This window comes from Rutilus rutilus (genome assembly GCF_951802725.1).
Source record: "Rutilus rutilus genome assembly, chromosome: 20".
Classification (NCBI taxonomy): domain Eukaryota; kingdom Metazoa; phylum Chordata; class Actinopteri; order Cypriniformes; family Leuciscidae; genus Rutilus; species Rutilus rutilus.
Window position 1 is genome coordinate 560,001 of NC_140225.1, and position 27,052 is coordinate 587,052.

The window sequence follows — 27,052 nt, forward strand, 5'->3', positions numbered from 1 at the left end:
TGACGCTAACAGAAGACAAACGGCTAGCAGTGACATCAGCGGCAATCCACCTGTCACTCAAGTGGCCACGCCCTTAATTATGCAGAACTTTAAGGCTTAATATAATTTAAACGGATGAGTTATAAAAAAATATCACCCCCCTCACAGTCGTCATGAAGAGCAACATTAGCGATATAGACCAAAACCACTTTTTGCACCAGGCTGTAAACATGTTTTTTTCTGCTGTAAAGTTGGGCATTTTAACATGGGGGATTATGGGATAGACTCTCTTTTGGAGCCGGTCTCTAGTGGCCAGTCGATGAATTGCAGTTTAAGGTTGCCGCTTGGTCATAACACTGAGAAAACGATCATTAGAGACACATTTTAATGGTCAGTCCTCTTCTAAAGCCTCTACAGATCTTGCTTTCGGACGCAGGGTGACAATAGTTGAGAAGTGCGTTAAAGCTGGAGTGTGTTGTTGTAGAACAGCCGTCCTGGAGCCGGAGCTCAGAGGGAGCAGGAACGAGTCCGAGAGGATGAAATAATCAGGCCATGATGACAAATGAGTCGAGGGATGCAGAGAGGAGTGTGTGAGGAGAGGACAACATTTCGGCAAAATTCGCAGTGTCCCAGATAAAACTGGAGCTCGTCTCGGCTTCACGAGCAACTGGTGACACACACACACAGAGACACACACACACAGAGACACACACACACACACACACACACACACACAGAGACACACACACACACACACACACACACACACACACACACACACACACACACACACACACACACACACACACACACACACACATACATACACACTCTCTCTCTCTCTCTCACACACACACACACACACACACACACACACACTCACTCACTCACTCACTCACTCACTCAAACACACATACACACTCTCTCTCTCTCTCTCACACACACACACACACACTCACACACATTTGACACCATCGACTACAACATTCTTTTAAATAGACTCGAAAATTATGTTGGCATTAGTGGAATTGCATTAGCATGGTTTAAATCATACTTATCTGACCGTTATCAGTTTGTAGCAGTAAATGAAGAGATGTCTCATCCATCACAAGTTCAGTATGGCGTACCACAAGGCTCAGTACTAGGACCGCTGCTGTTCACTCTGTACATGCTACCCTCACACACACACACACACACACACACACACACACACACACACACACACACACTCTGTACATGCTACCCTCACACACACACACACACACACACACACACACACACACACACACACACACACACACACACACACACACACACACACACACACACACACACACACACACACAGTACATGCTACCCTCACACACACACACACACACACACACACACACACACACACACACACACACACACACTCTGTACATGCTACCCTCACACACACACACAAACACACACACACTCTGTACATGCTACCCTTGGGAGATATCATTAGGAAGCATGGCATTAGTTTTCACTGTTATGCTGACGATACTCAGCTCTATATTTCTTCACGCCCGGACGAAACTTACCAATTCACTAAATTAACGGAATGTATAGCTGATATAAAAAACTGGATGACTAGTAATTTCCTACTAAATTCTGAAAAAACAGAGATTAATTATTGGACAAAAAACTTCCACACGTTATAATCCAGAATACTGTCTAACACTTGATGGCTGCTCTGTTAAGTCCTCGTCGTTAGTTAGGAACCTGTGTGTGTGTGTGTGTGTGTGTGTGCTCTTTGATACCAATCTTTCATTTGAAAGTCACGTGTCTAGTATCTGTAAAACCGCATTCTTCCATCTTAAAAATATATCTAAATTACGTCATATGCTCTCATTGACAAATGCGGAACAGTTAGTTCATGCGTTCATGAGCTCAAGGCTAGATTACTGTAATGCTCTACTGGGTGGCTGCCCTGCACGCTTAATAAACAAACTACAGCTGGTCTAAATGGTTTAGCTCCGCAGTGCTTGAGCGGGCTCTTAGCGCATTATAGTCCTTCACGTCTATTGCGATCTCAAAACTCTGGCCAGTTGATAATACCTAGAATATCAAAATCGACTGCTGGCGGTAGATCCTTCTCCTATTTAGCACCTAAACATTGAAACAGTCTTCCTAACATTTTTCGGGAAGCAGACACACTCTGTCTAAAAACAAATCTCTTTAATCTGCCATACACAAAGAACATTATACTGTACATTCCTATAATTAAAATCAGTTAAATGATTATTAGGCTGCATAGATCAGGTCAGCCGGAACCGGGAACTCTTCCTATAACACCTGATGTACTCGTTACATCATAAGAAGAACAGCGTCTACGCTACTGTTAGTCTCTCTGTTTATTCCGAGGTTTAATGTAGTCAGCCGGATCCAGATCAGTGATCTTTGGGATAATGCAACAAAGTTTGTTTATAGAAAAAAGTGTCAGTCCAGCTGAAGTAAGTTCAGTGATGTTTCATTTTGTTGTAAAAAAGTTATTAATTTAGTTCATTTATATATATAGAGCCGCTCTGGAGAAAACCGTGATGTCATCGTCCAGCTCAGTTCAGTTCTCATATAATGATGTCAATGCAGCAGATCAGTAATATTGTAGAATTTTAAATTAAATGTCCCTAACACACTCTCTCAAACATACACACACACACACACACACACACACGCTTCATTCCTCTGTGTATTCCTCCTGAATGTGTCACGCACCAACGCCTCTCGGCTGGCCTTATTTCTCAAGGTGCTTAATGAGGAACGTCCTGAATGAACTTCACAAGTTTCTGGTCTGGGAACAGAGGAAAGTTCCAGCGGAGGAGAGACAGACGCTCGACAGGGTCGGTGTTCGGTTTCTTCTTTTACAGACGAAAGTAAGTCATGCAGGTTAGAACGACATATGGGTAAATGATGACATTCACTCTATTTTGAGTGAACTGGCCCTTTAAATAGCAGATTTTACTGTGTTTTTACTGTGCTAAAACACTCAGTCTCTCAATCTTACAAATATAGGTAAAATATAATAACTTAAATGTTTCTCCTTCAAAGCTCAGACGTTTCAGTGGAGTATCAACTGCATCTCAGACATTTCACCGAGATTCTCTGAGGAGAAATAAAGACGAATTAAATACAGATGCTGATGGAAGACAGGCATCCATCCATCATCCATCCTCCATCCATCCATCCATCCATCCATCCATCCATCCTCCATTCATCCATCCATTCATCCATCCTCCATTCATCCATCATCCATCCATCCATCATTCATCCATCATTCATCCATCCATCCATCCATCCTCCATTCATCCATCCATCAATCATCATTCATCCATCATCCATCCATCCATCCTCCATTCATCCATCCATCCATCCATCCATCCTCCATTCATCATCCATTCATCCATCCTCCATTCATCCATCGTCCATTCATCCATCATCCATCCATCATTCATCCATCCATCCTCCATTCATCCATCCTCCATCCATCCATCCATCCATCCATCCATCCTCCATTCATCCATCCTCCATTCATCCATCATTCATCCATCCATCCATCCATCCATCCTCCATCCATTCATCCATCCTCCATCCATCCATTCTCCATTCATCCATCCATTCATCCATCCTCCATTCATCCATCCATTCATCCATCCTCCATCCATCCATTCATTCTCCATTCATCCATCCTCCATTCATCCATCCATCCTCCATTCATCCATTCATCCATCCATCCTCCATTCATCCATCATTCATTCATCCATCCATCCATCCATTCATCCATCCTCCATCCATCCATCCATCATTCATCCATCCATCCATCCATCCATCCATCCATCCATCCATCCATCCATCCTCCATCCATTCATCCATCCTCCATCCATCCATTCTCCATTCATCCATCCATTCATCCATCCTCCATCCATCCATTCATTCTCCATTCATCCATCCTCCATTCATCCATCCATCCTCCATTCATCCATCCATCCTCCATTCATCCATCCTCCATTCATCCATCCATCCATCCTCCATCCATTCATCCATCCTCCATCCATCCTCCATTCATCCTCCATTCATCCATCCTCCATTCAACTTCCATCCATCCTCCATTCATCCATCCTCCATTCATCCATCCATCCATCCATCCATCCTCCATCCATTCATCCATCCTCCATCCATCCATTCTCCATTCATCCATCCATTCATCCATCCTCCATTCATCCATCCATTCATCCATCCATCCATCCATTCATTCTCCATTCATCCATCCATCCATTCATCCATCCTCCATTCATCCATCATTCATCCATCCATCCATCCATCCATCCATCCTCCATCCATTCATCCATCCTCCATTCATCCATCCATTCATCCATCCTCCATTCATCCATCCATCCTCCATTCATCCATCCATCCATCCATTCATTCTCCATTCATCCATCCTCCATTCATCCATCATCCATCCATCGATTTTGTATAGGAATGAGCCAAGGTATTTTAAAGATTATTTTAAGCTTATTAGGAACTCTCATAGCTACTCAACTAGAGGCAGTGCCACAGACATAGTTCATTGTAGATTTAAGAGCTGTTCTGGGCAAAACACCTTTTTGTACATGGCAGCAATGGAATGGAACAAACTCCCAATTGAGATTAAGTTAAGCCAGTCAGATCGCTGTTTTAATAGAGCATGTGGTGAATGGTTGCTAAATGCTAATTAGATTAAAAAATGTATGTGATCTTAAGGGATATTTATTATTGCAGTTTATGTATTTGTGTTTATCTTATTTTGTATTTGGATGTGGTTGAATGTACAAGGTACCTTTTAGTCATCTGTAGCTTGCCTGGCCATCTTTATCAGTCTACAACGAGGACCACAATGGAAATAAGTTTGTAACTTTCTTGTGTTATCCTCGAAAGTTCTGATAAATGTATAATGTCACTGTGATGGCTTCTTGTAATGCATTTATTTTTGTTACTGTCTAATAAATCAAAAAATCCATCCATCCATCCATCCATCCATCCATCCATCCATCCATCCATCCATCATTCAACCTGACCAGACAATGTTTTATGAAATTCTGGAAGAAGTCTGCTCAAAGTGTATGGACTTAAAATCGGTAGGTATCATGATAGGAGATTTTAATACTGATCCTCGAAAGATGGACCTTTCCGGCAATAAGGCGTTAATGAATTTTTGTCGCTCATTTAGTTTACATCAGCTGATCAAAGAACCAACGCGTGTCTGTTCTTCCACTTGTTCTAGTGTCAGAAAAGTCTAGGATAGCAGGAAGTGGGGTAATTAATTATGGATTGAGTGATCATTCAGTTTTCTGCACTCGAAAGATAAAGAAAGCAGTGCTCAATTGTCATAGCTCTGTAAGAGTCAGGTCGCTGAAAAGGTATAGCAATTTAGAATTTAATAAACTGTTCTGCTGTGTTGCAATGTAATGATGCTGATAAAGCATGGTGCTCTTTTAAATGTATGTTTTTAGAAGTTGTAGACTAATTAGCCCCATTTCAAGTAGTAAGAGTTAAACAGAGGACAGAACCCTGGATAAATGATGATATTCTCCAGGCAATTAGGATGAGAAATAAGAAGTATGACACATTTAAGAGAAACAAGAGTACAAAAAGGTGAGAAATGAAGTGAGCAGATTAGTGGTCAATAATAAAAAGGCCTATTTTAATGAGAAAATTGTGGAATATAGAACTGATTGGAGTAAGTTATGGAAGTCCCTCAAGCAGCTTGGCTACAGTAACAGGCTGAAACACAACTCTTGATTTGGGGAATAATGTCACAGCAGGAAAGGTGACAGTGATGGTGTTAACAACTACTTCTCATCAGTCGCTAGTAAACTGGTGGAATAAAGACCTGTCCAGTCAGGGCGGTGCGGTGAAGGTCACATCTTTGACTTTTATTCTCAGCAAGAGGTCAAAGCAGAAGACTTCTCTCTTGAAAAGGTGTCAGAGGCAGTCGTACTCGAGAAGCTTATGAACCTAAATATCTCCAGAGCCACTGGCTTTGACAATCTTCCATCTAGATTCTTGATTTCAAGCTTGCCAGAGATTTCCACTTTACAAGAAAGGGAGTAAATTAGACCATGGAAACTATAGACCTGTTTCTATTCTGTGTCGTCTGTCAAAGATAATTGAAAAGATTATTTTTGAACAGACGGACAAATATTTAGCATCACACAATCTACTCTAAGAGTTCCAGTCTGGCTTTCGTCAATCACACGGACCGCATTAGGAAGATAAAGGTCATTGTTGTGGTATGGTCATGTCAGACCTACAGAAGGCCTTTGATACCGTTGACCATGGTATTCTGCTACGCAAATGAAAAGCCATTGGTTTTAATGACTGAGCAGTCAGATGGGTGATATCTGAAGGATAGGAAGCAGGAGGTGGACACTGGAGGAACAATGTACAGAATGTGGGGTTCCTCAAGGGACTGTCTTGGGTCCACTTTTTTTCCTTCTATATATAAATGACCTTAAGTCATGTTCACGTGAACTTTGTTATATGTAGATGATTCTGTGTTATTGCTTTCAGATAAAGATAAGAACATAGCTGAAAGAACTCTCAGGTGGATGTCAGACAATCGCTATCACTTCACTTCGGGAAAACGGAAGCCATATTTGGGTCAAAAATAAAACTGAGAAGATCCTCTGGTTTTAAGGCTTTAGTTGGAGATAATGAGATTAGTGAAAAATTACCAATATAGCACCTTTTTTATTTGATACTTTTTTCTAGTTTTTTGTTATTGTAATATTTGATTGTATTTTCCCCTGTAATTCCTTGTTTCTGCGTATAATGCTTTGGAAATATTGTATGTAAAAACAATCCTTATTATTGAAATTCAATATGAGCCGCACAGCTGGATTGAGGATCGGATGAGAAATGTGTGTGTTCTTCTGCTCTGATCGTGATCAAGGGACAGCAACGACTGAGACATCAGCGAGATGTGTGTATCAGTGAGACGAGTGTTTGTGCTTTACGGACGGTGTCGTGTGTGTGTGTGTGTGTGTGTGTGTGTGTGAGACGGAGCTGTTTTCTGCCGTGACTCAGAGCTGGTAAACGGATACAGTAATTACAATTTTCTGCATACTTGACATTTTAAAGGCTTAAAAGAGTGGAGGAGGAAGCCCTCTTTATTCCCGACAGCAGAAGATCCTTTGACTCACAGAGACGAGGCTGTTCAAAGCTCAGTGTGTGTGTGTGTGTGTGTGTGTGTGTGAGACGCATGAAAGAGAAAATCCTGTCTGCTTCAACTAAATAATTATATATAGACACTGTGTTCAGATGGAGTCGTCAATGTCGAACCGTCCTTCCCTTCTTCACATGACTTACAGAAGCATTGCTGTCCTTCAAAGAACACACACACTCACACACACACACACACACACACACACACACACACACACTCTTTCCCTCACACAAAGAACTCTCACACACACATTTAACTAGCCATCTAAAGGAGGACAGAACATGTATTGTTCTTATATAAAGCTTATTTTTTATATATATTCTAAAGAAAATGTGTGCAAAACTGCCCTAATGCAGAAACGCTGCAGGACAAACTCAGCTTCAGTGCTTCAACACTGCTAGAGGTTTATAATACCAGCACTAGTACAGTGATGACTGACTTGGTAAACACTACAGGTTATTACAGACTAACTAGTGAAAATCAAGTTTTTAAATGTTGTTTATGTGTCTATGTGGTGTTTTTAATGTGCTTTAAGACAAAGCATGTGTAGATTCATAAGTCGACAGCATTGCTGAGTATTTCCTCCTTAAAACTGCAGTGAACCAAAGACAGTCTCAAACACACGCTTTGAAATCGCTGGTGTTTCTGACGTCACAAACTACCTTGTAACCAATCAGATCAACGTGTGATCGTCAACCAGTGGATCTCTGAGCTGAGTGAGTGAGTGGAGGCGGGGCTCATTTGCATATTCATAGATCCGCGCATACTAAATGAGGCAAGGGTGTCGAGTTACATTCAAGATATTTTAAGACATGAAGACATTTTTTAAAGGATTTTTTTTTTTTATGTCATTTTGGTGATCAAAGATGAGTTTTAATGAATGAAATTATTGAATACAGGGAGACTTTAAGATAAAGTCTAAGAATGCAATTCTGGAAAATTTTAAGATGTCACAGAATATCTCTCTCTCTCTCTCTCTCTCTCTCTCTCTCAGGAACAGATGCTTTCGCTTGACCTGCCGTCTGAGTTCCTCTCTGATGAAGTTTCTCAGATAAAGTTTCTCTGGGTTTCTCCACACGTTCTGGTTTTTGACACTCGCATCTGCCGGGATCCAGTCCGCTGATGTTTCCACACATATGGATGAACAATAAATGACAGGTATTATTTATAAACGGCTGACGACTCCATCATGAGCGGAGAGGAGGAAGAAGAGCCATTGTCTAACAGATGGAAACGTGAAGCGCTGTCATGATGAAGCGTGGGAGAGAGAGCCAGCGCTGAAATGCACACGAGACAGAGACACACTGTGTGTGTAGTTCACATGCGTTGAGTCTTTCCTTCTCCGTGTTTGTCGTTCCGTAAGGCTTTTCTTTAGACTGCCGATCAGGAGTCATTCAAAGAGGTTTGTCTCCTCCAGGTATGTTCCTAGTTGTAGTTTCCTAGTCGGAAACCTTCTCAAATAGCATTTCCCACTGGGAAGTTCAGGGATGATTGACACCGCCCATACACAAAAGAATTATATTTGAAATATATTTTCTGGATATGTTTTGGAATATATGCAAATATTTGAAATTGGCCCAATAAATATATTTCATACTTATATTTCATATATTTTTGTTATATTTCAGAATATATTTCAATGTATTTGGAATATATGCCACATATATTTTTGACACTTTTGGGGACCCGTACAGAAAAAAATACATTGAAATATATTCTGAAAAATAACAAAAATATATGAAATATAAGTATGAAATATATTTATTGGGCCAATTTCAAATATTTGCATATATTCCAAAACATATCCAGAAAATATATTTCTTTTGTGTATGGGCGGGAATGAACGATTATCTGGTAAAGCATTCTCGCGCTCAGATGAGACACTTCCTGAAAGTCATCTTTACCAGAGTTTCCATTTATGCAGACGCTTTTATCCAAAGCGACTAACTCTGCATTCAAGGTCTGCACGTCATCAGTTCACGCATTGCCTGGGATCAAACCCGTGACCTCTGCGTTGCGAGCGCCAGGATCTACAATCACTGACAGAAACTGATCACAAAGTCACTTGTTTTACACTCTCCTCTCTGTACAATGTCCTCAGACAGAAAGTGCTGTTACATTGAGTTCATACCGAGGCTAGTTTCACTAGATAATGTCTAAGAATGTTCCTAAGTGCAATTCCTAAAAACTTCTCTAATATAATACAATATAATTAATATAATACAATACAATATATAATAAAATACAATAAAATTTTGAGTTTATAACTTGCAATTCGGACTTTTTTCTCACAATTCGGACATTGTGATCTTTAGATATAAACTCGTAATGGCGAAAAGAAGAAATTTTTTTATTGCGTGGAGAAAACAAGCTTCCATAACAACCATTTGCAGAGACTGCTGTGTCAAATTTTAAATTCATATTTTCCAAGCCACTCTATTATTGTAATATAATCTATTTCAGATAAACGGCATATAAAAACTAGCCTGGTTCTACCAGACTCTCTTACATTTCATTTGTACAGAGAGTCTGGCCTCTCTCCATTGACAAGCGTTAACTTCCTTGTAGGCGGGAACTCTGTTGAAGTTTAAAACTATTGGATCTGCCCAGAGTCACTCTGGATCTGCCATTACCAATCGCTAACCTTTGGTCGTGACGTAACCCTACAACTCAAACTAGCGCACGACCTCAACGTCATCGTTCTCAGGCACTCCCTCTGTTCGCTGATTGGACCGCCAAAAAAATGATCGGAGAAAACCAAAGAATACACCACAATCCCAGACGTAGTACTGAAGGGAAGTACGCAGGAGGGCGGAGCCAGGCTATATAAAAACACCCCTAAACAAAACATACAACCAGAACGAGTGCTGTCCATCAGTCAGACCGCGCTGAGATGTGAACGTACAGACGGAGGCGACTGAGACGAGAGATGAAGTTTAATCGATAAAAATCAGATCATACTCCGCATCTTTATATTTTCCCCATGAACACTCACCGGTAATACATAAAGATGAGGCCTGTACTACTGACAGCACATTAACACACACATTATCATTAAATAAAGCATGAAACACACACACACACTGGATTAGATTAGGTACAGACTCAGAGTCACAGAAGGACAGGAAGTGATGAAGCGTTTCTATGGAAACAGCCTTAAAGACGACCTGGCCGTGCAAAGAGGAAGACGATAATGATGATGCTCTTCTTCAGCTACACAACTACACACTCGCACAAATCTCCGATCCCGTGACGTCGAACAGTCAGGTGTGTTGGATTACGCGGATGATCTTATTTCAGGTTGAACTGCCACATTAAACAGATTAAGAGGATTTATGCAGCATATTTCATTCATTTCTTTCCCTGAGGTCACAAATATAATCAGGAAAGATGTTCGGCAGTAATCGCATCTATCCTACTTCAGCTGCACACATGTATTAAGAAAAACTAAGATTTAAGGCAAGACACAGCAGACAAACCCTGTTTTTTTAAGACTAGTGGAAATAAAACGTCCAAAATACACATTTAAGTGCTTATTTCACTGCACATATCTAGATTGTAATAAATCAACTAGGGAAACATGGTGATGTTTATTATAGTGCTGAGCAACGATTAATCGCTTAATCAATTTAAGTTTACATTATATATGTGTGTGTACTGTGTATAAATATTTTGTATATATAAATACACACACATGCATTGAAGAATATATTAAGAAATATATTTTATATTTTTTTATTATATATTTAAGAAATATTTGCATGTATATACTGTACACATAATTTATATTACATATAAATAAAGCACATTTTTCTTAAATATTTACATGCATGTGTGTGCATTTATATATACTAAATAATTGTACACAGTACACACATATATTACGTAAACACACACTTTTATTTTGGATGCGATTAATCGCTGCACAGCACTAGTTTATTAGTTAAATTATTTTTTTACCGTGTTCACCTGCGGTGTCTTGCGTTAAAGCACGATAAGTGAGTCTGGTCCTCATGCACATGCCGAACACATGAAGAACACATGAAGAACACATGAAGAACACATGAAGAACACATGAAGGAATCAGAGGAATCAGAGGATAGTCACCAGAGGTTCACTAGAAACACATGTTCAATCTCCTGCAGGATCTCCAGCTCTCTGAAGACGTTCCGGACCTCGTCGCGCTCGATGCACTGCTGCTTGTTCATGTACTTCATGGCGTACATCTTCTCTGTGTCCCGCTTCTGCACGATGCACACCTGCACACACACACACACACACACACACACACAATGAGAGAGTTACTGAGACACAACGGCTCAGGCCGCGTTAATGACATCAACATACATCATTATAGACTCGCGTCTGATATTAATAACCCGTTCGCTTCAACCGGCACAAAATGCCACGGGTCAGAGATCCTTCACGAACACAGAATCTGCATTAAAAGCTCATTAAAGGATAATCAAGAGTGTGTGTGATGTGAGACAGGGATAAAGGTCAAACACAGTATGGACTGGAGCAGCACATAATGAAAATCTGATATCACTGCATATTTCACTATAGAGTTCATTTTACTGGAAATTCTGAGATATATTTATATATTATATATTATGTAATAAATAAAAAATATATTTTCCTCAAAATTTGTTCAGAGCTCATATGAGTAGTGTGTCTCAATCAGGCAAACAGCAACTGAGTCATTGAATCATTCATTTAAAGAACCGATCGGTCTGTACAGCGTCTGTATTCATTGAGGAACAAAACAAACGAGTCAGTAAATCATTCATTCAACAGATTTGTTTCAAAAACATGGACTCATTCAGGGGGAAAAACCAAGTGAGTCAGAATCACACACTCAACCGATTCGTTCAGGAGAGTCACGTTTCATTCAAAAGATTCATTCACTAACAAAACAAATGAGTCATTGATTCATGGAGACTGATTCGATACAATCAGTCATTGGATTGATTGAATAACTCTTTATTTTGCTAAGTTTATTCTTCAGTTGTCCTCATTCAGGAAAACTGAAACGAGCCACAGCGCCACTTCTAGAAACTGCTCTGATTCTGTCAGACGGATCCTGTGAGAGTCCAGAGGCGACAATCCAGTCATTTCGCTGTCCGATTGAAACAAGCAAACAAAATAATCCAGTTGAAATGGCCTTTAGAGCGTCTCATCGAAATGTTGTTTTCCTGAAGTGTAGAAAAGCCTTTGAGCTCTCATAGTGTTTCGCCCCACAGATCCGGACGGAAGCGTTCCTTAATTACATCCACTTTGACCCAGCGGTTCACGGAAGACTGAAACCTCCAATCCAAACCTGCCCGCGGGCCCGATCACTCAGATAACCAGAACAAATATCAGTGAGGAGAGCAGACGGATACCAGCGTCCCCAACTCAGATCTAATCATCCGCTCCAAAACAACACAAACCCAACAGAAAACCGTGAAAATAAGATGCTTCCAAACCATTATACAGTTTAAAGTGCTTATAAAGTGCAAAAAATGATGGTTTTCCACAGTGTTTCTGTCTCATTTTCCAGCACAAATATCTAAACATTCTTAAATCAAGATACATTTACTGAAGAAGAAGCAAAATGACTGAAGATATTGGGCCCTATTTTAACGATCTGAAACACAAGTAACTTTGTGGGCGGGTCCGACGCAAATCTAAAATGTGTTGGTCTGAAGTCGCTTCATTACTCATAGGTGTGGTTTGGGCGTAACGTGAAATAAACCAATCAGAGCGTCATCTCACATTCCCTTTAAGAGCAGGTGTGCTTGTTCCATGGCGGATTGCTATTATAACGGCGGATTTGCCAGACGCACGCCAGGAGCGGTTCACAGCCGAGGAGACCGACGTTCTCGTCAGGGCCGTAAAACACAGAGAAGTGACATTGGGGATGGAGAAACACACCCAGATTAGCTTCGCTTAAACAGGCCTATAATAATCTGGGTAAATGTGAAAGCTAGATTTATGCCTATTTTTTCACATCTTCATGGACACCACAATGATTTCCCTCGTGTGGAATATTTTTCCTTGTAATTATGTATGATTTGCAAAAATGAGAACTGCTGCGTCTGTGTGTAGATGAGAGAAGCAAAGTGTGTGTGTGTTGTGCACACGCTACATTATGGCCAAGCATGCGCCCTTAAAATAGCATCTGAACGCGCCACTGACTTTAGACGAGGTTTCTCCTGGTCTGTGGTGGAATTGTTTTCTGAAACTGCAAAATAGCACCAGGGAACGTTTGCGCCGGAACACGCCTCCTCTTTTCGCTGAACCGCCTTCGGGAGCGCAAGTTCATTCCCTAATTTACCGACGTGCGTTTGTGGAGGGAAAAGTCCGCTGTGCGTTTGTGGAGGGAAAAGTCTGCTGTGCGTCGGGTGCAGAATAGGAATGAAACATGCGTCGCTGTACAAAGAAAATTGCGCTGGGTGCGAGATAGGGCCCATTAAGTCTTGTTTAATGAAACTTTTTTTTTAAATGAAGTGAGTTATGCTTAAAACAAGAACAAATATCTGCCAGTGGAGTCAGAAAAATAAACCTAATTCAAAGGGAAATATTTGTTCTTGTTTTAAGACTAAACTCCAGTTTGCTTCTCCAGTAAATGTATTTTGATTTGATAATGTCTAGATATTCACACTGGAAGGAAGAAGGGCATGTTCTGGAGTAATGCATCACAACAGTAACTCTCACTGAAAATATCACTTTGTCACAGAGCTGTTCTTTAACAATCTAATAAAGTTCACATTTATCTTTTATTCCAAACATTAATAAAGCGCATTAAACTCCCGCTGGCTGCTTTTCACGGTTTAATATTCATAACGAACACCTGTGATTGTGCTTCAACACGCATTAAACAGGCTGTTAAAGGTCAGCCGCTGGCTGTGCCGAAAGACTGTTTCATGCTGGAGTTTCAGTGGAGAGTTTGGCTCCGGGAAACATCATAATGTCGGCTGTCGTCATCCGAGCGGATCGAGCCTCAACCGAGTCGCGCTGTGAGAGCGAGATAAACCGGGGAGAGACCCGTATAAACCCACATCTACACTCGGATCATTCACCATATCATCGTTCTGTTTGCATGTTCGCAGAAACCCTGAGCTTCTGGCTAGACACTGCTGAATCAGTGTTGAGCGTCCTGATGAGAAATCCTGCAGAGAACATCAACATGTGTGTGAATCACACAATCACTGTGTGTGTGTGACGTGTGCATGTACAGTAGAGGCCAAAAGTGATGTCCGGCCTATGAGGATTGACATCTTCACCCTTTGAATGCGTTGCAGATTTTGTATTCATTCTGCGTAGTTTTCATTTTATTTGTGAAATGATGAACACATGCAAAAACAAGAGAGAACCAACCAAACATTAATATCTGATTATGTTGTAGTCAATGCATATTTGTGCATATAGTAAAATAAAACCTGTATTCAATATTATAATGGCTTAGTCAAACTTGTATCTCCTCCACTACTGTACACTAATGGTCAAACGTTTGGAATAATTAAGATTTCATCATGTTTTTGAAGTCTCTTCTGCTCCCAAAGGCTGCATTTAAAACGTGCAATATCATACTTCAAAACCGCTGTTTTCTATTAATATATTGAAAAATGTAATTTACTTCTGCATTTTCAGCAGCCATCACTTCAGTTCAACGACGATTAGTTACAAATACATGAAGCACATAAAAAGAGAAACTTCTGTCGCTCAGATCTTTGAAGCTGCCCTCGGTTACGTCTCCACTAAAGAGTTTGATGAGCGTTTATAGGGAGCAGAACCTCCATCTTTATTCTCCTTCCAGAGAGAAACATAGAGAGAAAGAGGTGAGAAAAGACGAGGACAGAAGCACAAAGAGTCTTTTCTCTCACAGTGACGGATGTAAACCCCAGCGTTTATGGATCGGACTCATGAAAGCTACACCTCACATTGTCCACACCACTGCTGAAATGACACCTTATTAAATGAATCACCGCAGCCTCTGCCAAAACCATCAAATTAAATGCGATATGCTTCCTTTCTTTTTGGGCGACCGTTCTGTAATTATGTAATTTTGGTGGAGACTATGGTAACCATGGTTACCATTTTTGGTAAGAATCCTAATGAGGAAAATTGACTTCCCTTTCCTAGACACCGATGTCAATCTTTATAAAGCAACATTTAATTAGCAACAGAATATCTCAGCACCTCTTCGCCATGATCACTATGATGACACACGATGATGATCGTGGCTGTAGACTTACTGAAAGAGACGGTGGATAATTCATCTCAGACCTTGAAAATAAATGAAAGGAAACAAGAATGTTCAAATTGTGAACAAACAAGTGTATTCTATGATAAAGATTGTTTCAGGCACTCAGTATGTATTTTTAATAATGTTAAAATGGTGTAATATTTATGAATTTGATTATGCGCAGATCTGTTTAGTTGCGAGTGCAGAGACTCCGCCCATACGCTCTTCTGATTGGCTGTGATTTGAGATTGATTTTGGAAAGACAGAGATCTGCTTATTTTTCGACCCTCTTAGAAGAAAACAAACACGACCCTAGGTATTTAATTGATACAGTGGCAAAATTAATGAGAAATGAAGCTGTTTCCAAACAGCACAGCAGTAGTTCACTTTATGAACTACTTTGCTTGCAAGATTGATAATATTAGAGAGAAACAGTGCGCTTGCAGAGAGAATCCGCCCATACGCTCTTCTGATTGGCTGTGATTTGAGATTGATTTGCAGTGTATTTTGCAGGGAGACTCCACCCACACACTCTTCTGATTGGCTGTGATTTGAGATTGATTTGCAGTGTATTTGCAGGGAGACTCCGCCCACACAGTCTTCTGATTGGCTGTGATTTGAGATTGATTTGCAGTGTATTTGCAGGGAGACTCCGCCCACACACTCTTCGGATTGGCTGTGATTTGAGATTGATTTGCAGTGTATTTGCAGGGAGACTCCGCCCACACACTCTTCGGATTGGCTGTGATTTGAGATTGATTTGCAGTGTATTTGCAGGGAGACTCCGCCCACACGCTCTTCTGATTGGCTGTGATTTGAGATTGATTTGCAGTGTATTTGCAGGGAGACTCCGCCCACACGCTCTTCTGATTGGCTGTGATTTGAGATTGATTTGCAGTGTATTTGCAGGGAAACTCCGCCCACACACTCTTCTGATTGGCTGTGATTTGAGATTGATTTGCAGTGTATTTGCAGGGAGACTCCGCCCACACACTCTTCGGATTGGCTGTGATTTGAGATTGATTTGCAGTGTATTTGCAGGGAGACTCCGCCCATACGCTCTTCTGATTGGCTGTGATTTGAGATTGATTTGCAGTGTATTTGCAGGGAGACTCCGCCCATACGCTCTTCTGATTGGCTGTGATTTGAGATTGATTTGCAGTGTATTTGCAGGGAGACTCCGCCCACACACTCTTCTGATTGGCTGTGATTTGAGATTGTTTTTGGAGCACAGCAGAAGGAAAACAAAACCAGAGGTTTTTCGCATTTTGTGGAAAAACAGCACTTTTGCATAAAGAAAAGCCTGAAGGCCAGAAATCTGCTTATTTTTCGACTCTCTTAGAAGAAATCAAACAACTAAGATATTTAAAAATCTATTTGATACAGCGGATAAATTAATGAGAAATAAAGCTTCCAAGTTTCCAAACATAACAGCAGTAAGACTTTATGAACTTCTTTGCTTGCAAGATTGATTTTTATAAATTGAATTATAAAAATTATAATTATAATTATTATAAATAATTATAACCATCTACTACAGAACTGCATCATTGTAGTCTACCTGAGGAAAAAATTCCATTCATTCATTACTATAGGAGAGGAAGAATTGTCTAAACTCGTTAAATCATCTAAATCAACAACATGTACATTAGACCCTATACCGACTAAGCTACTGAAAGAGATGCTCCCAGAGGTCACAGATCCTCTTATTACTATCATTAATTCATCTTTGTCATTAGGATACGTACCAAAATCCTTTAAGCTGGCTATGATTAAACCGCTTGTTAAAAAAACGCAACTTGATCGTACAGGCCGATCTCGAATCTGCCCTTTCTGTCAAAGACACTAGAAAAGGCAGTATCTTCACAACTATGTTCCTTTCTAGAAAGAAATGATATCTGGAGGATTTCCAGTCAGGATTTAGACCGTACCATAGTACCGAAACTGCTCTCATTAGAGTCACACATGATTTGCTCTTATCATCCGATCGTGGTTGTGTCTCTCTATTAGTGTTACTCGATCTTAGTGCTGCATTTCATACCATCGACCACAACATTCTTTTAAATATACTCGAACATTATGTTGGCATTAGTGGAATTGCATTAGCATGGTTTAAATGATACTTATCTGACCATTATCAGTTTGTAGCAGTAAATGAAGAGATGTCTCATCGATCACTAGTTCAGTATGGCGTACCACAAGGCTCAGTACTAGGACCGTAACCCTAATTCTAAAACCACTGTAAAAACTAAATGAAATATGAAGGATGCAAGACTACTCTATAGGTACTCAAGATTAACATGAGATTGGCAGAAACTGTGTGTGTTATGTACCCTTTAAAACTCTGAAAAATCCTTGTTTTTACAGTGTAGATGAATAATCCTTGTCACTTTCTCATGAGAACACACAGCTTTCTCTACTAAGCGTGTCAGGTATAAGATGCAGTGTTTTATGTAACTCTGCATAATGCGTCGGTCGCGTGATGACTGCGGAGACGCTGGGGTTTGCAGAGTGTCGTTACTTTTTAAGCTTCTTCTATTCCCATGACTCTGATATATTTAGCTGCTCTATCCATTGTTGTCACAAAGCTTCTGGTAGGCCTGACCCAGCCCAGAGTGTTCTGTTCAATCTACAGGAGACTCGAATCAAAAGTGTTGGGTTTCTGGGTCACACAACTGCTGATACGAACGTCTTACGGATATAAAACCTGAGAGCCGCAGACAAACCCACCCGTCGGTCCACTGTTTCGGTCTTACACTGATGCCATAGAACAACCTTTGGTAACACTTTACAATCAGGTTTCATTAGTTAATTACTGTATTAATCACAGCTGATGTTAATTTCAACATTTACTAATACATTATTAAAACCAAAGGTTGTATTTGTTAACATTAGTTAATGCACTGTGAACATGAACAAACAATGAACAGCTGGATTATTATTAACTAACATTAACAAAAAATGTTATGTTAGTGTTGCCGAACCATTTCTGGTTCCCCAAAGAACCTTTCAGCAAAACATCCTGAAAAGAACCATTCTGTTCTTAGTGTTCAGAACATTTTAATAATATGAAGAACCTTTACATAAGAATCTTCCTCAGTGTTTCTGTCCTGTTTTCCAGCACAAATATCTAAACATTCTTAAATCAAGACACATTTACTGGAGAAGAAGCAAAATCTGGCAACATTTTCTTAAAAATTGATCAATATTAAGTGACTTCATGCTTAAGACAAGAACAAATATCAGCCAATGGAAAATAAACTTATTTCAAAGGGAAAACAAGATTATTTTTCTGACTCCATCGGCAGATATTTGTTCTTGTTTTGAGAGTCGCTTAATTTTGACATTTTTCTGACATTTTTAATTACACTTGTTATTATTTGCATCTCCAGTAAATGTATTTTATATACTTGTACTGGAAAACAAGACAGAAATACTGAGGTAGAACATTATTTTGTGTGTGATGTGAATGGAAAGATTCCATGGATGTTAAAAGCTCTTAGACTATCGAGGCCTATAAGAATGTATTTCAATCCCAACAAAGACTCTTTATACCAGAATAATATTTCCTCATGAAGTTTGAAAATTGCCAGTGAGATTTAGGGGATTGGGTTTGATTGAAACATCTGACTGGAACAAGCCCCGTGTTTCTTCTCTGAGCGCTGATGAGTCTGAACACTGATGAGTCTGTGAGAGACAAAGAGAAATAATTTCCTCTTATGTAAATTTGTTTTCTCTCCATCTTTAGAGACGAGGGGCGGGAAATGAAAGCACACGACCAGCACTTACAACACAGAGAGCAAAACGCACCATTCATCCAGCGTCTGAACATCTCATCTGCGCTCGCCGAGAGGCCGGGAGTTGGCTGGGAATTAAAAATTAAAGGCCAGAAGTGCAGATGAAAAAAAAGATGGAGACAAAGACTGAGAGAAGAACATGTTGAAGGCTTTATTCGCAAAAAGGAACAGCCTTCAAAATACAGAGAGAGAGAGAGAGAGAGAGAGAGAGAGAGAGAGAGAATAGCTATCAACCCACACACACAACTGAGAAACCAAACAATTAAAGAGAATGACTGTGGGCTGAAGGATTCATCCAGACGATGAGGACAGAAGACAGAAGAGCAGAATTAATCACTCTGGTTTGATAAACACAGGCTGATCTTTAGCAGCACTTCAGGCCTGTAACACGAACATCACTGATGCAGAAGAGAAGAGCTTCATTCAGGACCACATCAGCGTGACTGATGACATGTGAATGAGTGACACACAAAACTAGGGCTGATCTAGTTACAGTTATATGAAAGAGATCACCATCATCATCATCATCGTCATCATCACCATCATCATCATCATCGTCATCATCATCATCATCATCATCACCATCATCATCATCATCATCATCGTCATCATCACCATCATCATCGTCATCATCACCATCATCATCATCATCGTCATCATCATCATCATCATCATCATCATCACCATCATCGTCGTCGTCACAGATGAAAACGCTCTTTCCATTTCAAAATTTCACCATTCAATTCAATTTTAATTCACAAGCTTGCGATTCAATTCAGACTTCAATTTCGACTCAGTATTGATTCATTTGGATATTTCAGGTTCAGCGCATGAGGAAAACTGTCTGTGCTAATGCTGTAAACTAGGGAACCCTGTCAGTTGGTGCATTATTATCATAATTAAAATTAAAAGCTATATAAATTATACATTGCACATAAGCAAGTTTTTATAATAATAATAAAGTAATAATAACTTTGTAATGACATAATCAATATTTCTACTCCAATTCATTTTTGAAATATAAACATTTAAATGGTGGCTGTCATTAAAAAATAACATTTATTCAAATATAGGCTAAATTAATATTGAAGAACATGTTTAATATAAATATAATGAATATGTAATATAGTGTATACATTTATCTAGAGTTATTCTTATAGTTAACTCTGGAGTTTATAGACACTGAAAGGCGTTTCTGAGGTAAATGTGACATCATTGTTCTCCAGCTGTTTTACTGACGGTCGAAACACTGATTTATGGATTATATGAGTTTATTGATTTCAGGAAGTTGTTCTGAATCTTCTGATGTTCATTGATGTTGATTTGCTGCTGTAACTAGTAGCAAAGAGGAAGAGATGATCGGTTCTTCTGTCACACACACACACACACACACACACACTGACTGATTTACTGATGAAACTGACAGGATTTGAAAGTGGAGACTTTGTTTCATATCAAAAGTATTAAAGCACAGATATTGCAGTGATTATTGGACGGCAGGAGCTGCGGAAAATGTTTCGTTTTTTTCACGCATCAACTCTTGAGATTGATCTATTTCGTTCAACATGTTTAAACACAGTCCACGAACACTCTAAAATATCTTGGGTTATTTTCCTGTTTTTTTTGTTGTTTTTTTTGTATTTGGCTTGTTTTTGTGCAACCCAGATCCTGGGTCAGACGTAACAACCCAGGGATTGAGTTATTCACAGGGTTTTAGGGCTTTCTGTGATCTCTTCAGGAGAGAGCGGTGCTGATCCGTCAAAGTGCTGCGTGTCTTCAGTAAAATACAGGCGTGTGTACATTTGATTTTATCTATACATTCGTTATTGTGCTGTATATTGTTTAATTTTATGCAAAGCAACATACAGGGGCACGAAGTGAGTCGCCTAAACGAGTGTCGCGTGACGGAAACGCAGGAAAAAAAGTAAAAAATTAATAGTAAAAATTAATCAACTGTGCAAGGTTAAATCAACCCATTATGCTGGGTAAAATGAACAACCCATTATGCTGGGTAAAATGAACAACCCATTATGCTGGGTAAAATGAACCCAACACGTGTTCTGTCCTGTATTTACCCAGACCTTGGGTTGAAAGCAACACAGATTGGGTTGTTTTTAACCCAGTGTTTTTCAGAGTAGCTTCTCCTTTAACATTCACAATATAGGATGAATTCAGTTCTCAGACTAATCAGCTCCTGTTCTAATGAGTTCTGAACAGAATCTGAAAAACAGAATCTAAGATTGGAATCGAACAGAAGCTGCTACTGAAGATCCGAGAGTCTTTGAGCCGGACCGGGTCACACGGGCTCTTAGAGAGGAAAGCAATCGTCCCGTCGCTCTGGAACGGCTCGTGTCATTAGTCTCACCGCGACTGGGAAATATAATCCTGACGGCCTCCGGCTGAGCGTCTCCACGGGAGTGTGTCCCGTCACACACACATCACAGCAGGACTGTGTCCTGTCACACACACATCACGACAGGACTCAGACGCCAGCCGGGAAACAAACGCCCTCAGATCGGCTCCAAACTCCAGCTCAATCACACACACACACACACACACACACACACACACACACACACACACACACACACACACACACACCCGACCGCTAGTAAACCACATTATCAAGTGTTTGTTACTATTAAAATCACATTCTGCTTTACCTTTCAAAAGACAGATTCTGTGTTCACTGCAGTCAAACTGCTCAAATCATGCTCTTCTTCCTCAGTGTTTCCAGCAGAAATATCTACACATTATTAAATCAAGATATATCTCCTAAAATATACATAAAAAATTAGGGCTGTGGAACGAATAATCGCGATTAATCGCATCCGAAATAAAAGTTTGTTTACATAAAATATGTGTGTGTACTGTGTTATATAATTATTCTGCATATATAAATACACACATATGCATGTATATATTTAAGACATTTTCCATGTATATAATGTATATATATTTATACATAATTCATATTATATGTAAATATAAATATTTTATATGTAAATAACACATTTTTCTTAAATACTATACACATTGTGTGTATTTATATATACAGTATAATTATACACAGTACACAGTACACACACACACACACACACACACACACACACACACACATATATATTATATATATATATATATATATATATATATTTTTTTTTTTTTTTTTTTTTTTTTATGTACTTTAAATTAAAAGTAAGTGACAAATATCTTCCAATGAGGTCAGAAAAATAAATGTAACTCAAAGGGAAATATATATATTTTACCCTATTGGCAGATATTTGTTCTTGTTTTAAGCAAAAACTCACTTAATTTTGATATTTCTTCAGAAATCAAAACTTAATGTGTAATTTTCCTTTCTCAAGCATGTTTAGATATTTGTGCTGAGGAAGTAGTTTAGCCTTCGGTTCACTGACCCGAGATCCTCATGCGTCACAAGCACTTTTCTTAAAGCATCAAAATCCTCTGTGTAAAACAACACCAGTCCACATTTAACATGAGAGTCTACGAGTCGCACTTCTAAACGGGCTGACACTTTCAAATGAGCACATTTAACTTCTAGTTACTAGGCAACCATACATCCCATTAATCTCCAAATTACATAAAATGCAATTAGCCACATACCCTTCATGCATGCAAAATTTGGTGAGTGTTCACCACGGGAATATGAAGTTATAGCCGTTCAAACAGGCATTAATAATGACAGAAGCAATGGGAAGTTAATCGGATAAAAACACTCTCCAATTAAACGCAGGACGAGTTACTCGCCACATTCTCCAACAGGAAGAGCATCACGGATAAATGATGTTTTACTCCGGTTATTAGTGGCTGTGTGTGTGATGAGACTATCATATTCAGTCGCGCACACACACACACACACTGTACTGACAGCAAAACTGCATATTACAGCTGCTCTTCCTCGCCAGAAGATGAAGATTGCAGACATAGATCTTCAAGGTTCATGTATTTCATGTGTGGGAAACAGGAAACAGGGGATCAGTTTTTTATTCTGTGTAAAGCTCAAATTATGACAATTTTGACTAATTTCGACTGCCATCATCTAACATTTCATTTTAATTTAGAATATATCATGATTTAGATATATGGTCAATTTCAACAATGTACTGTATATGTAATTTAGACATTTTATGACAGTTGAAAATATGAATGGCAAAAATTATGACGAATTTTTTAGAAATTATAACAAAGTTGAAATGACGACAGACGAAATTATGACAATCGAATTTCTGACATAAAATGTTGAAATTATGAAAAAAAAATTCTGCAATTATGACAAATTTGAAATTTATAATTAACGGAATGTACAGCTGATTTAAAAAAATTGGATGACTAGTAATTTCCTACTTCTAAATTCTGAAAAACAGAGATTCTAATTATTGGACAAAAAACTTCCTCACGTAATAACCTTGAATACTGTCTAACACTCGATGGCTGCTCTGTCAAGTCTTCGTCGTCGGTTAGGAACCTGGGTGTGTGTGTGTGGGTGTGCTCTTTGATACCAAGGTGTGTGTGTGTGCTCTTTGATACCAATCTTTCATTTGAAAGTCACGTGTCTAGTATCTGTAAAACCGCATTCTTCCATCTTAAAAATATATCTAAATTACGCCATATGCTCTCATTGACAAATGCGGAACAGTTAGTTCATGCGTTCATGACCTCAAGGCTAGATTACTGTAATGCTCTACTGGGTGGTTGCCCTGCACGCTTAATTCAGCAGCCATGTCACCCTGTAGCCCAAGACTGGTTGCCCACTGAAGCTAAGCAGGGCTGAGCCTGGTTAGTACCTGGATGGGAGACCTCCTGAGAAAACCAGGTTGCTGCTGGAAGAGGTGTTAGTGAGGCCAGCAGGGGGTGCTCACCCTGTGGTCTGTGTGGGTCCTAATGCCCCAGTATAGTGACGGGGACACTATACTGTCAAAGAGCACCGTCCTTCGGATGAGACGTTAAACCGAGGTCCTGACTCTCTGTGGTCATTAAAAATCCCAGGATGTCTTTCGAAAGAGTAGGGGTGTAACCCCGGCATCCTGGCCAAATTTGCCCAGTGGCCTCTGTCCATCATGGCCTCCTAATCATCCCCATATACTGATTGGCTTCATCACTGTCTCCTCTCCACCAGTAAGCTGGTGTGTGGTGGGCGTTCTGGCGCAATATGGCTGCCGTCGCATCATCCAAGTGGATGCTGCACATTGGTGGTGGTTGAGGAGATTGCCCCTTCTATGTAAAGCGCTTTGAATGCCGAGAAAAGCGCTATATAAATGTAATGAACTATTATTATTATTATTAATAAACAAACTACAGCTGGTCCAAAACGCAGCAGCTCGAGTTCTTACCAGAACCAGGAAGTATGACCATATTAGCCCGGTTCTGTCAACACTGCACTGGCTCCCTATTGAACATCGTATCAATTTTAAAATATTGCTGATTACTTACAAAGCACTAAATGGTTTAGCTCCGCAGTGCTTGAGCGAGCTCTTAACGCATTATAGTCCTTCACGTCTATTGCGATCTCAAAATACCGGACAGTTAATAATACCTAGAATATCAGAAATGACTGCTGGCGGTAGATCCTTCTCCTATTCAGCACCAAAACTCTGGAACAGTCTTCCTAACATTGTCCGGGAAGCAGACACACTCTGTCAGTTCAAAGCTAGATTAAAGACACATCTCTTTGACCTAGCATTCACATAACACATTATAGACTTCTATAATTCAATGTTAGGCTGCATAGATTAGGTCAGCCGGAACCGGGAACACTTCCCATAAATCCTGATGTACTCGTTACATCATGAGAAGAATGGCGTCTACGCTAATATTAGTCTCTCTGTTTATCCTGAGGTTTTCCCGCAGCCTGCCGGATCCAGGCCGTATCCAGATCTGATGACAACGCAGTGCTGAAGTGCCAACTAGTCTCTCCCTATGGAGGATCCCTTTCCCACTCTACAGATAAAGCGTTGTCGGGAAAATCTGTTTCGCGTTCCTACCCCGAAGTGACAAAATAAAATTCTGTATCACAACTTCTAAGGAAAGCCCAGTACTTTGTTTAGGCTTGGTCTGTAGGGAATTACAAACCTGCACACATATATTCAAACACACATAACTATAGAACCAGTTCTTAATGCGCATGTGAACGCCATCAGCGTCTCTCACAGGTTCACCTTTAAAGTCTGTGTAGAGAGAATGGTGTCGTCTTAGCGGCCCCTAATTTAATAACTAATGATCGTTGCGACGGAAGAGAATCAATCAAAACTAACTTTAGCTGGAAAATAACTTTATTAAAGAACCGCTATAAAGCCAAAACAATCTCTGTTACCTTAAAGTATACACTTATCTCTGTAAAGCTGCTTTGAAACAATCTACATGGTTAAAAGCGCTATATAAATGAAGATGACTTGACTTGACTATGACTGTTGAAATTATGGCAGTCGAAATTGACAAATTGTCGAAATTATGACAAAATGTTTAAATTATGACAAAATGTCAAAATTATGACAAAATGTCAAAATTATGATAACATTTTTTGAAATTATAACAGTTGAAATTATGAAAGTCGAATTTATGACATAAATGTTCAAAATGATGACAAAAATTATCTAAATTATAAAGTTGAAATTATGACAGTCAAAATAGACAAAATGTCAGAACTATGACAAAGTTGAAATTATGAAAGTCGAAAATGATTTTTTTTCCGAAATTGAAAAGTCAAAATTATGGCAGTAACAATTATGACAAAATGTCGAAATTATGACATACCAAAGTGAAATTATGAGAATAAAAATGTTAAATTATGACATACTACGTTGAAATTATGACAGTCAATTATGAGATAAAATGTTGAAATTATGACGGGTTGAAATTGACAAGTCAAAATTATGACATTATAACGTAATATAATTTCACATCATTTTTACTTAAATCAATTCCATCTTAGTATGACATAATTTTGACTTTTTTATGTCATAATTAAGATTCACCAAAGCATGGTTATTTCTTGTGAGGTGTAAATAAATATGAAGCGTTGAGAGGTAAATACGGTAGGAAGTGAAGAGAGTGAGAGCATTTCTACACAACACCAGATTCGTGTGAAACTGCCAGATCAGCAGAAGGTATTGATCAGGAGAACGAGAGTCTGCCAAACCGAGCCATTCCTCATATTTCTATGGAGAGAGATAGGCCGGTGTGGAGGAGATCATAACTCATTCTGATGGTGATTTATGGATGGGCTTCAGAAAGGGTCACTTATTTCCTGAAAGACCGTTTAAAAGAGCAAAAGTAGAGATCAAATCAGAGGCTCTGAAGAACAAATCTACAGCAGACTGAACCTGATCTGATAGTCTGACCACAGACGATGATGGAAATTCAGCTTAAATTACACTTTACTATATATTCACATAGAAAACAGCTGATTTACACTGGAATAATATTTCACAATTTTTACTGTATTTTTTTATCAAATAAAAGCAGCTTTGATGAGCAGAAGAGACTCATTCAGAACATTAAAAAAATTAATTCAAAGTTTAATTCAAACTTTTGACCGGAAGTTATTTATTGCAATAAATATTCAAACCAAAAATTATTCAGACACCAGATATAATTTTTTATATGTTTCTACTAGTGTGTGCAGGACACTATAGTTAATTTCTGTAAGTGAGGAGAGCAAAATAAAGTAAACTGTGACATATTATACCCAAAATTTCTTCATACAGTGACTACCAGTGACATTAATAAACATTTGTGATCAAAAATGATTGGGACACTTTGAGCTGATCATGTTTTGCTGAAGTGTGTTTTCTT

The 27,052-nt window shown here is 39.2% G+C and overlaps 1 protein-coding gene across 1 annotated transcript in view; it reads right to left on the reverse strand.

The window, feature by feature from the left end:
* Positions 1-27,052, reverse strand: part of stk32c (serine/threonine kinase 32C) — an 82,565-nt gene that overhangs the window by 13,423 nt on the left and 42,090 nt on the right. Inside the window, exon 3 of the mRNA XM_084392317.1 lies at positions 11,318-11,469. Within this exon, the coding sequence (XP_084248443.1) occupies positions 11,318-11,469 (152 nt within the window). The remainder of the gene's footprint in view (positions 1-11,317; positions 11,470-27,052) is intronic.